Below are 12913 nucleotides of genomic sequence, written 5' to 3' on the forward strand. Positions count from 1 at the left end.
GTGCGTTGAGGTCTTGGGATGTGGGGCCTGCGGGGAGGTGGACTGGTGGGCGGAAACGATCAGGCAGCGCGCGGGCCAGCCCCGAGCTCTGTTTATCCGCCACTGTTTGAAAACAGTTGGCGCCGCCGCCGCCGCCGCCGCCGCCGGGGGCCTCTGTTCCAGGTCAGCTCCCGGCCTGACGCAGCGTCGCGTCCCCCGGGAGCTGCGTGAGGCGAACGGCTGCAGCGCTTTGTGCTCCAGTCGCTCCTAACGCTCCCTGGCCCGGCCGGGGTCGCGCAGTTAGGGCGTCTGAGGCGGGCAGACGCCAGCTGCCAGCATGTCGCTGCCTCCGGAGAAAGCCTCCGAGCTGAAGCAGCTCATCCACCAGCAGCTGAGCAAGGTGAGAGCCGCGGGCGCCGGGAGAGACCGCCGGACCCAGCCAGGACCTCTCCCTCCCGCTCGGCGGCCCCGGACAGATAGCGGCACCTGCTTGCCGGGACTCTAGCGAGGGCTGTGGGGTGCGCCGTGCGGGGCGGGCAGAGCTTTGGGTTTGAGGCAGGAGAGCGTCCTGGCCACGTTGAAAAAGAACGAGCCGAGGGGGTGCTAGCAAGAATCTGGGGCGATAGAAATGTGCGCTCTTGGCGTTATAGGACAGCTGTGGGAATGAAGCGCTTAGCGAGCGACTTCTGGAAGTCGGATCGAATGTAAATTGTGTTTGGAGGTTTATATTCTGCTGTATGATATCAGGGTTTTTTGTTGTTGTTGTTTACGGCTGAAACGTGGATGTCAGCGAAGTTGAACCAGGACCTTCAATCAGCAATTCATGGAAGAGACGTTATTAAAGGATTTGTAATTACAGTATTTGTTAATACTTAGGCGCTCCAGAAGAACCTCTAGTTTCTGAAGCGCTCGACTGAGTGCAAGATGCTGAAGTGATAAAAGCCACCATTTATGGTGCCCTTGTGTGCCAGGCTTTGTGCTAGGTGTCTAGCGTTTTTATCTAATCCTCACAACACTTTTGTGGGAGGGCACTACACTAGGTTTTTCCATTCTTATCGGTGACTAAACAGATTCATAAAGGGTAAATAAGTTGGCTCGAGGTTACACATCTAAGTTGAAATCTGGTAAGATTCCCTTCTCAGTTGGCAGATAAGAGTATGAGAGTAATAAGATCAAACTTTGATCTGCCTACTTCCAGTCTATATTCTTTTGATTATACTATACTCCTTCTCAAAAGATTACTTTTGGTTGAGTGTTATTTGTGGAGAAATGGTAACGAATGTGGCAGATAACCAGTGGAGACTATTTCTAGAATTTGTACTAAAAAATTAATTCTTTAAAAGCTCACCTTTGTTCTCATTCAAATGTGGTAGCAAAGGGCCGGGCGCGGTGGCTCACGCCTGTAATCCCAGCACTTTGGAAGGGCCGAGGCGGGTGGATCACGAGGTCAAGAGATCGAGACCATCCTGGTCAACATGGTGAAACCCTGTCTCTACTAAAAATACAAAAAATTAGCTGGGCGTGATGGTGCGTGCCTGTAATCCCAGCTACTCAGGAGGCTGAGGCAGGAGAATTGCCTGAACCCAGGAGGCGGAGGTTGCCGTGAGCCGAGATCGCGCCATTGCACTCCAGCCTGGGTAACAAGAGCGAAACTCCGTCTCAAAAAAAAAAAAAAAACAAATGCGGTAACAATTGTACATTTACTGTTAGCTGGTGGAGCCTAAAACTTCAGAAGCAATATTTGACTACCTTGTGATGTTATAAATTGTAATATGAGTTTTCTGCATAGATGGATGTCCATGGCAGAATAAGAGAAATCCTTGCTGAGACTATACGGGAAGAACTGGCACCTGATCAGCAACATTTATCAACAGAAGATTTGATCAAAGCCCTTAGACGTCGAGGAATTATTGATGATGTGATGAAAGAACTTAATTTTGTTACTGTGAGTGATCTTTTAGGGAAATAAGTGAGAGTATAAATATATACTAATGAATAACCCTGTTTCTACCCTTCCCAAGTGGGGCCTTTCCTTTTAGTAAAACCACTTTAAGGTCATTCTGTTTAGTAGTGTCCTTGTTTCAAGTATAGGCTAACTCTGCCCTTGAGTATACCAAATAGTTTTGGATATCAATGAAATTTGTGTTTCATATCATATTCCTCTCTCTACAGTGACAGAATTTTCTCTTATTTTCTAGGTCTGTAAATTGTGAATATACATACCTTAGTCAAATTAGTTCACCATAACAAAGTTCTTTTTTACTATGATCTGTAATTTTTTTAGATTAAGCTTGTTTTTAAAATAAGCACTCTTTTGGGATTATATTCTCTGATTAAATTATAAATTTCTTTAAGAAAATAACTGCGGAATAGTCTTCAAATCTTTTCATACAAATAGGTCAATAATGGGATGATAGTCTCTCAGTGCACAATTAGTAAGTAGGCCTTCTTTTGAAAATGAGGCAATAATGAAAACTGTGACCTCAATACCTGGGTAATATAATGTGAAAATTGGATGGACTTCATAATACAATAGGGAATAAGTATTTTAATTCAGTATCATTTTTGGTTTTTGAAGTTTATGAACCCATTTGTTATAAAAATGGACTTAATAACAGCTTCCACTGTGTGATGACACTTTTTTAAAATCAGCTCATGGTGGAATTATAAGCCAGCTGTTATGTAAGGTTTACAGAAAGTTTAACCTTGTTAAAGATATTAAGGATTTGTTTTTAGCTTTATGTGGATAGTATTACTTGAAGACAGTTTAATTCCTTAGCATTTGATTTTAAGAGGGACCAGTTATATCATCTTTTATGTAGGTTTTTATTTTCATTATCTTAATTAGGCTAGGAAAATAAGGGATTCTTTGAGAGGGCCTTATCCTGTTGTCTTTTGGTTCAGTGCTTAGTCATGTTTATCGACGTTTTCTTAACCTATAATTTTTTTCTAATTTGATATTTTTTCCTGCCTTTCTAGGACAGTGTTGAGCAAGAACTCCCTTCTTCTCCAAAACAACCTATTTGTTTTGATAGACAATCAACATTAAAAAAAAGTATGTATATTTTAACATTCATTTAGTTGTGGTTAATAGTAAATATTGATGTTCTGTAGTGGTTGGTGTTTGATAGAAGACATTTCCATTTTTTCCCCCAAAATAAAATACTTAAAATTTTATGGTTAGCCAAAAACAGATTCTGTTTTACATGAAGTATGTCAGAAGTTAATGTATAGTACAGTAGAAGCAAAACCAGAATCACCAGTTTCTTGTGTTTTAATGTTTTATAAAAACTGTATAGCCTTGCTTTTAAATGGTAATATAATTATCTGACAAATACACATGCTGAATATATGAGTTTGTGAAAGTGAAGGAATGTTGGATAAGCAGCTAAAAAGCAAAGGTGTACTACACGTTGGCTCTGATGCCTTTCCAGCTGGGAGAAAGTAATCTGGACTCAAACTCAGAAAAGAACAACATATTATAGGCTGGGCGTGGTGGCTCACACCTGTAATCCCAGCACTTTGGGAGGCCAAGGTGGGCAGATCACAAGGTCAAGAGATTGAGATCATCCTGGCCAACATGGTGAAACCCTGTCCCTACTAAAAATACAAAAATTAGGTGGCACACAGCTGTAGTCTCAGCTACTTGGGAGGCTGAGGCAGGAGAATCACTTGTACCCGGGAGGCGGAGGTTGCAGTGAGCCAAGATCGCGCCAGTGCACTCCAGCCTGGTGACAGAGCCCTGTCTCAAAAAAAGAAAAGAAAAGAAAAGAATATCACATTATGTGTATCCCCAGGGTGCAATTGATTCCATTATATACAGTAATAAATTAGTTACTCTTTTGCTTTTTTTTAAGTCTTTGGTTTTGGGTTTGTATCTGTCAAGTTTTTATTTCCTAATGTCTTGATCACATTCTTTTTAGTTATTTGGCAGTTTCCTCATGTATATTGCTACACTTTACAGCTAATATTGATCCAACACGGAGGTATCTTTACCTTCAGGTTTTGGGTGGAAAAGCTTTCTTGGAACATCTGCAAGAACCTGAGCCTTTACCTGGACAAGTTTGTTCAACATTTACTTTATGTTTACATTATCGAAACCAACGTTTTCGTTCTAAACCTGTTCCATGTGCCTGTGAACCAGATTTTCATGATGGCTTTTTGCTTGAAGTACACAGAGAAAGCTTGGGTAAGAAATAGTAATAAATTGTCACTTAATTGAGTAAATCTTTGTTACCTTTTATTGTTAAACAACACTAATGACTTATTCTATAAGGAGAGATTTATAATGAAGGAATCTCTAGTCTTTTGTATCCCACTGCTCTTTTCAGTTTAAACTACTTCTATCCACCTTCTTGCGATATTCTGTTTACTATTCTTCCCTGGAGATTATTTTTTGGTTGTTTTAATTGTTGATTCTTTAGTAATAAACACTTAAATACCTATTATGTGCACAGTGTTATGCTAGGCAGGTGCTGGGATGATACAGTGGAAAGTGAGCCATGATCCTTCTCATTTATAAAACATAACCAGATTGATGATGTTATGTAACTTTTAAAAGTTAAAGTTGGCCAGGTGCGGTGGTTCACGCCTGTAATTCCAGCACTTTGGGAGGCTGAGGCAAGTGGATCACGATGTCAGGAGAGTGAGACCATCCTGGCTAATCAGTGAAACCTTGTCTCTACTAAAAATACAAAAAAAATTAGCTGGGCGTGGTGGTGTGCACCTGTAGTCCCAGCTACTTGGGAGGCTGAGGCAGGAGAATCACTTGAACCCAGGAGGCGGAGGTTGCTGTGACCTGAGAGCATACCACTGTACTCCAGCCTGGGTGACAGCAAGACTCTGTTTTTGTTTTTTATTTTTTTTTAAGTCAAAGTTTAGGCTGAGCATGGTGACTCGCAGCCGAAATCCCAACACTTTTGGAGGCTTAGGAGAGAGGATCATTTGAAGCCAGGAGTTCAAAACCAGTCTGGGCAAAGTGAGGCACTGTCTTTACAAAAAATGAAAAATCAGCTGGGTATGGTGGCTCATGCCTGTAATCCCAGCACTTTGGGAGACCAAGGCAAGTGTATCAGGAGTTTGAGACCAGCCTGGCCAACATTGTGAAACCCTCTCTCTGCTAGAAATATAAAAACTAGCCAGGCATGGTCACGGGTGCCTGTAATCCCAGATACTTAGGAGTCTGAGGCAGAATTACTTGAACCCAGGAGGCAGAGGTTGCAGTGAGCCGAGATCATACCATTGCACTCCAGCCTGGGCAACAGAGCGAGACTCCGTCTCAAGTAAATAAATAAATAAAAATAAAAAATAGCCTGGTGCAGTGACGTGTGCCTGTAGTCCCAGTCGCTTAGGAGGCTGAGGTGGGAGTATCACTTGAGCCAGGTGTTCAAGGCTGCAGTGAACTATGATCGCACACAGCACACCAGCCTGGGTGACAGGAGCAAGACCTTCTCTCTTAAACAAATTAAAAAAAAGTCAAAATTTAAATGTGAATGTATATCTCTCATTTTGTTTTTTTCTCCCCCTCTTTTTTTTCTTATTTCACCAATAAGGCATATAATTCTCATAACTAAATTTTACGCTACTTGATTCCTGTAATTGTTTTACACTATGGTTCTTTCAGTAAGGGGGTTTTGTACATTTTAGTTGTCAATATAGAAATCTTTATATTTGTAAGCTAAGCAAAGTTTTGGAATATGCCTTCAGAATTTTAGATTTAACAATGAGTGAAACATTACTAAAATTTATTTTTTTTTCTTTTTGGAAGATGTTACCCTAATAAGGCATTTAATAGGATAAATTGCTAGATTCAATGTGCTTTATTTTTCAGTTGTATGTCAGTTACACGGTGATAATTTCTGGAGGTTAAGGGGATTTCCGGAGGTAGTTAGGGGATTAATGTTGACATAGATGAAGGCTGTTTTTGTAGTAGCATATATTTTAGTTAAGCACTTTTAAAGAACAGATTTGTCTCATTGATCAGAAAGCATTGGTATGCTATAAGTTACTGGATAACTCATCATAGTTTGCTAGTCTTCTCAAAAGTTAGTGATAGAAATAGGACTGTGCTTTTATTTTCAGTTTTTTCCGTGCTTTCTGAAACATTACCAAATTGTTCTATTTGGTTTTATATAAGCTTGTTATTTCGTATACTCTTTAATAAAAGTATCCTTTTATGTTGGCCTAACTGAATATGTAGTGTAGTATAATTTCGTTTGGATTATATTGTTAGGTGATGGAACTAGAATGGCTGATTCAACAACAATGCTATCAATAAGTGATCCAATTCATATGGTGCTGATCAAAACAGACATATTTGGTGAGACAACTTTAGTAGCATCCTATTTTCTGGAATGGCGATCAGTTTTGGGCTCAGAAAATGGAGTGACCAGTCTGACTGTGGAACTTATGGGTGTAGGTATGATGATTACTATATCATTGTTAACCTTTTTATAGCCACAGTTTGTTTGGCAATATATTTTCTGTCCTTAAAATGCTTTAATAATCCAAGAGGGAGACTTGTAAAATAGAATTTCATTAGAGTTACAATTGGACTCCAGCAGCCTAGTCTTGAGAAATGTCTTAAAGAATAGTATCAGTATAGCACTTCACAATCTAACCTTGCCTTAGGAGAACTGTTTTTTCTGGAAAATGAATATAGGAATTTTGAGGGTTTTAATTTTTTTCAAGTTCATTTGATTAAATATAGTCTATAAAGAAAATATTCTTGACACACATACAAACTTAGGTGTGTCCAGCCAGCACACTCTGGAATACATCCGCTTTAGTACCAGTGATTCTTGCAAAATATGGAGTAGGTGTTCTCCCAACCTTTTACAGTGGGTGAGTGAGACCTAGAAGTAATAATTTGCTCAGTGTCAGTATCAAGTACTTCTTGAGGGCAGAGATGGTGCCTATCTTAATTGCCATAGTCTTCTTGGAATCTTGCACACTGCCTGCTATATAACACATTTGCTAATAAAATGAAAAAAACAAAACCTACCAATGTTTTATCTATAACATATAATGGAATTGCTTTGGTTTTGAAACTTAGTCACAGAGTTAAACCTTGTCAGTGGACAGCATAGCCTTATTAATTTAGATTTTAATAAGTCATACAAAGAATGTATTGTTCTTTAAATAAAAATTATAGAAAAACTGTTCTTTATGTAGGAAATTTATTTTCAAAAACAATACCCAATTACTTGTCTTCAAAAATAGCCTAACATGATAGTATAGCAGTGACCTGGAAACAAGCATATTCTAAGGAAACATTAAATAGTTCTGATGTGATGCATATTTGTTTTCTAATTTAAATCCAGGCATGTTTTGAAAATTTCTACTCAGCCTGTGAATTGAAAATGGGGAGTGATAAATGGGAGTTATTATAAGTGACAATATAAATGTTTTCTAATTTTTTGTGTGTGTGGAGACAGAATGAGGTGTTAACAGTTGCTTTGACTTTAAATTTAATGTAAGTCTGGTTGACATTTTACATTTAATGAAGATAGGAATCTGAAATCCTTTAGGTCAGAAAAGTTTCTTAAAACATGTTAGAAAGGCCGGGCGTAGTGGCTCATTCCTGTAATCCCAGCAAGCACTTCGGAAAGCTGAGGTAGGAATATTACTTGAGTCCAAGAGTTCAAGACCAGCTTGAGGAATGTAGGGAGACTCCATCTCTACTTAAAGAAGAAAAAATGTATTAGAAAGCTAAGAAAATAGTTAATCTCCTTATAATTAAACATCTTTGTTTAAAAAAATTTTTGATTTGGTTCATTTTTAATACGAATATTAAAGGTAATGTCGAATGTTATCTTTATTTCATGTAAGTGATAAAACACCAAGTGCCTAAATTATTTTGTTTAGACTTTGGTTGGCTAAATATATATAGTATTGAAATCTCTGAAGTTCTAAATATTTATGTTTATAGGCACAGAATCAAAAGTTTCTGTGGGAATTTTAAATATAAAACTTGAAATGTATCCACCACTCAATCAAACTTTATCTCAAGAAGTAGTGAACACACAGGTAAATAATAATGAGTTTCTCTTTTTGTGTGTGTCTGTTTTCATAGAAGTGTATTTACCTGTTGATCCTAGAAAGCACTCTTTTCTTTAGAAAATTATTTATTACTTTCTTGATTAGCACTCAAAGGTTTACAGAAAATGTGAGAAAGAAAATAAAGACAAGTTTGTTTTCCTGGGAGAATCTGTAGTCTAGTTTCGGAAAGACGATGAAAATTTATTGAGACAACATGAGAATTACAGGATAAAGCTGAAGAGGACAAAGGAGTAAAGTGCAACCTCAGTGGGGTGGGATTTTAACATTTTTTTCATAGATATTTATTGTTGAAAGCTTGCTGCTTATGTCTTTTCTGCTCTGTCCTCTCAGGGTAGAAGTGCTTGCCACTTTTTTTTTCTTTTGAGATGGAGTTTTGCTTTTGTGGCCCAGGCTGGAGTGCAATGGTGTGATCTTGGCTCACCGCAATCACCGCCTACTGGGTTCAAGCTATTCTCCTGCCTCAGCCTCCCAAGTAGCTGGGATTAAAGGCGTGCACCATCATGCCTGGCTAATTTTGTATTTTTAGTAGAGATGAGATTTCTCCACATTGGTCAGGCTGGTCTCGAACTCCCGACCTCAGGAGATCCACCTGCCTCAGCCTCCCAAAGTGCCGAGATTACAGGTGTGAGCCACCTCGCCTGGCCCAACTTGCCACTTCTAGATTGTGTTTGGAGAAGCTTTTTTTTCCCCCCTAATTCCACTGTCAGGTCTCTGATGAAATTACTTTCTTCTTGGGTCTTTTAAGATTGGCAGGTTTTTTCATTCCTTCACATTGGACTTGTCATCTCTGTTTAGTTCTTGCCAGTCTTTAGTTTGCAGGTTCTGATTATCTGCTGACTTGCTGGGATGGCACCTGTGGAATGGTTCTTCTTGATTACATATATCACCCTTTACTCTACCCTGCCTGTCATATTGTTCCTTTTACAGACCTGTGGTTAGAAGCTAGTGCTTCTCCCTCAGGCAGTGTCCTGCCCTATTTTCTTTAAACTTCTTTTTCCTTCCTTTTGTAAACTCTGATCTCCCTCTAATCTCTAGCATCTGAGATGTGTCATGGTTAATATATATATATATATATATATATATATATATATATTTATATTTATATTTATATTAATGTGGTTAATAATATATATATATTTATATTTATATTTATATTAATGTGGTTAATAATATATATATATATATATACCTGAAAACACATAGTGGGAACCAACCTTGATGTTACTCAGATAAATACTCAGCCCTATAGGAGGCCAAGGTGGAAGGATCACTTTTGAGACCAAGCAGTTCAGCATCAGCCTGGGCAACATAATGAGACCCTGTCTCTACAAAAATTTTTAAAAATCAGTCAAGCATTGGTGGTACATGCCTGTAGTCCCAGCTACTTGGGAAGCTGAAATGGGAGGATTGCTTGACCCAGGAATTCGAGGTTACAGTGAGCTGTGATTGTACCACTGCACTCCAACCTGTCTCTTAAATAAAAGGTGTAAATACACCTTTACATATGTGTATACATGAGTTTTAATCATGTTATATTTATGTGGCTTATAAAGTAAATGTTTGGGCTCTATTTTTGGGGTAGTAAGTTGGCTTTTTAAAAAAATTAAATTATACTTTTTTAGATACAGCATCTCACTCTGACTCCCAGGCTTGAGTGAAGTGGTGTGATTATAGCTCACTGAAAACTCAAACACCTGGCCTCAAGCAATCCTCCTGTCTCAGCCTCACAAAACATTGGGGTTACAGACATGGACCACTGTGCCCAACCAGGTTCTACTTTTTAAACTTAACACTATTTTATATATATTTTTTCATATTTCTACTGTCATGTTTATAATTTCTAGTGACTAAAAGATAAGTTTTAGTTCTGATAAATTGCTTCTTATTTTCTCTTTAAAATCACACTTATTAAAAATTTTAGCCAGATGTGGTGGCTTATGTCTATAATCCCAGCACTTTGAGAGGCCAAGGAAAGAAGATCACTTCAGGCCAGGAGTTCAAGACCAGCCTGGGCAACATAGCAAGACTTCATCTCTACAAAAAATTTTAAAAATTAACTGGGCATGGTGGTGCATCCCTGTGGTCCCAGCTACTGGGGAGGCTAAAGCAGGAGGATCACTTGAGCCCAGGAATTTGAGGCTGCATTGAGCCATGATCATGTGACTGCACTCCAGACTAGGTGACAGAGCAAGAACCTGTCTCTTAAAAGAAATTAAAGTCAGAAATATGTATGGATCCTAAACAGGTGTTAAAATGTGCTAGACTCTGTTCCAGGCACTGGAGATGTATCTGTATACAAGGCAGCAGAAAGCTAGATAGCTTGCTCTCAAGGAGTTTAGATTCTGGTGCAGGAGAAGCAATAAGTCAGCAAACAAAATAATCAGATAGTAGAAGGTGTTTAGGGAGAATTACTACAGGTGATATGATAGAGTGGTTATTGGGTGGCTGATTCTAGGTTGAGTAACTAGGTTAGGGAAAGGTCTAAATGGCAGGAAGTAGCCAGCCATGCAAAGATTGGGGCTGAGTTTTCAGCACTGGGAACAGCCTGGAACAAAAGCCCCTATGCAGGAACAAAAGCCCTGTGTGGCTGAAGTGTAGTGGGTTGGGGAGAGAGGAGAAAATGAGATAGTCTGGCCAGAGTTCTTAGGCCGGGGCAGGTAGTTTGCAATGTGATGGAGAATGAAGTGTTTTAAACAAGAGAAGACAGTACGATTTTTTTTTTTTTTTTTTTTGAGACAGAGTCTTACTCCATTGCCCAGGGTGCAGTGCAGTGGCACAATCTCGGCTCACTGCAACCTCTGCCTCCCAGGTTCAAGCGATTCTCTTGCCTCAGCCTCCCAAGTAGTTGGGATTATAGGCATGTACTACTATGCCCAGCTAGTTTTTCTATTTTATTTGAGATGGGGTTTCACCATGTTGGCCAGGCTCGTCTCGAACTCCTGACCTCAAATGATCCATCTGCCTTGGCCTCCCAAAGTGCTGGGATTACAGGCATGGGCCACCACACCTGGCCTGTATGATTTATTATTAAAAAATTTCAGTCCTGGGAGTTAAAAAAAAAAAAAAAAGGTGACTTATGACTATTGTATGGAGATTGGATTGTACTAGGGGTAAGTATAGAAACAAGGAAGTCAGGAGGCTCTTATAGATGATGATGGCTCAGATTAGGGTGGTGGTAATGATATAGAGAAGTAGATTTGTTACATATTTTGTAGTAATTAAGGATAATAGAAATTGAAAAAAATTTCTTTAAATTTCAAGCTTGCTTTGGAACGTCAGAAAACTGCAGAGAAAGAGCGATTATTTCTTGTATATGCTAAGCAGTGGTGGAGAGAATATTTGCAGATTCGACCCTCACACAACTCACGACTGGTGAAGATTTTTGCACAGGTATGTAAATTATATTAGAATAGTTTTATGACTGTATTTGAGATTTATTGTTGTGTGTGTAAATTTCATTTAATATTTATTTGTAAAATGTATTCCAAAAAATTAAAGTGTATTTGTAAAATAAAATGCTCATTTTGTAATATTCTCTTTCACTGCTTAGGTGAGTGGCGAAATCAATCTTTGTCTTATTTTATTTTATTGAAATTTCAATTTCAATTACAATTATTGTGGGTTTTTAAAAATCAGCTTTCTCAGGTTGAATCAATTATTGTGTTTTAAACTCTTTCTGAATATATTTGATTTAAAGTAGATGAAAATCCATTTTGTTTAATGTGGAATGTGTATTTGCTTGATGCTTAATGCTAAATAACCATTTGGGCACTTTGCAGTTTATATGCAAATCCAGGTCTTGTGTGTAGAACGAGGACTCTGGACATACGTATATTTTTGTTAGGATTTAAAAAAAAATTCTCTATAACCAAGATCTCTAAGTCAGTGACCAGTAATGTTTAACTGAAGTATTTCAACTGTATATCTTCTGCCTCCATTTTTCCTGAGTTCTAAACCCATTTTCTCTCTTCAGCAGACCAACATAAAATATATGATCAGGATCACATATTTTTTGTTGCTTCTAAGGAACAGTTCAAATATTTTGTATATTTTCAGCCTCATATAGATGCTTTCATATAAGTATAGTGTAGTATTATTTTAAGTCTCTCGGATCCTGTACATTCATCTAGCTTTACCCTACTTTCCCTAGATTTTGGAACAGGCTAAAAGTGATTTAGTTTCCAGTTGGGGCGCTTGTGAGTAAGAAGTTGGCTAGAGGTGGGAATAACGGAAGTGGCTTCTGACTTTCCAATAGCATTGTTTATATATTGACTGACTGGTTGGCAAGGTAGCAGCAACATTATCAGGACAAGGGCAAGGAGAAACCAGTCAAAATGTAACTGGCTTTCTGGCCGGGTGCAGTGGCTCACGCCTATAATCCCATCACTTGGGGAGACTGAGGCAGGTGGATCACCTGAAGTCAGGAGTTTGAGACCAGTTGGCCAACATGGTGAAACCCTGTCTCTACTAAAAATACAAAAATTAGCCAGGCTTGGTGGCAGGTACTTGTAATCCGAACCACTCAGGAGGGTGAGGCAGCAGAATTGCTTAACTGGGGAGGTGGATGTTGCAGTGAGCCAAGATCACGCCATTGCACTCCAACCTAGGTGACAGAGTGAAACTCTGTTTTAATACAACAACAAATATACATACATACATATACACACACACACACACACATATGTGTGTGTGCTAGTGCACACATGCACGCACACACACACCGGCTCCCTGCTCTCTATATAGTCTGTGGCATTCATTGCCACGTGGAGTCAGGGACCAGAGAGGACTCAGGATGGAGTGAGGTAGTAAATCAGAGAAATGGCAGGATCAAAAAGGAGGAAGAAGTTGAGATGCAATAAGGAAGTCAAGGAAG

The 12913-nt window shown here is 38.9% G+C and overlaps 1 protein-coding gene and 1 long non-coding RNA gene across 8 annotated transcripts in view; one reads left to right on the forward strand and one right to left on the reverse strand.

Moving 5' to 3' along the window:
- Positions 1-12913, forward strand: part of CEP76 (centrosomal protein 76) — a 44679-nt gene that overhangs the window by 370 nt on the left and 31396 nt on the right. For 2 of the 6 annotated variants that reach the window (XM_035270516.3, XM_035270515.3), the window contains exons 1-7: positions 91-379; positions 1769-1924; positions 2959-3034; positions 3944-4168; positions 6212-6397; positions 7910-8007; positions 11302-11430. In XM_035270516.3, the coding sequence (XP_035126407.1) occupies positions 317-379; positions 1769-1924; positions 2959-3034; positions 3944-4168; positions 6212-6397; positions 7910-8007; positions 11302-11430 (933 nt within the window). In that variant the 5' untranslated portion in view covers positions 91-316. Of the gene's footprint in view, positions 1-90; positions 380-1768; positions 1925-2958; positions 3035-3943; positions 4169-6211; positions 6398-7909; positions 8008-11301; positions 11431-12913 lie in introns of those variants that run through there. The other 4 variants (XM_035270514.3, XM_035270513.3, XM_035270517.3 and 1 more) reach the window with 2 other exon arrangements.
- Positions 3238-12913, reverse strand: part of LOC103787548 (uncharacterized) — a 45920-nt gene continuing 36244 nt past the window's right edge. The window contains exon 3 of one of the 2 annotated variants that reach the window (XR_013525697.1): positions 3238-3721. This is a non-coding gene — a long non-coding RNA (uncharacterized LOC103787548). Of the gene's footprint in view, positions 3722-7140; positions 7659-12913 lie in introns of those variants that run through there. The other variant, XR_001906855.3, reaches the window with a different exon arrangement.

The sequence above is a fragment of the Callithrix jacchus genome, chromosome 13, assembly GCF_049354715.1.
Source record: "Callithrix jacchus isolate 240 chromosome 13, calJac240_pri, whole genome shotgun sequence".
NCBI classification, from domain to species: Eukaryota; Metazoa; Chordata; class Mammalia; order Primates; family Cebidae; genus Callithrix; species Callithrix jacchus.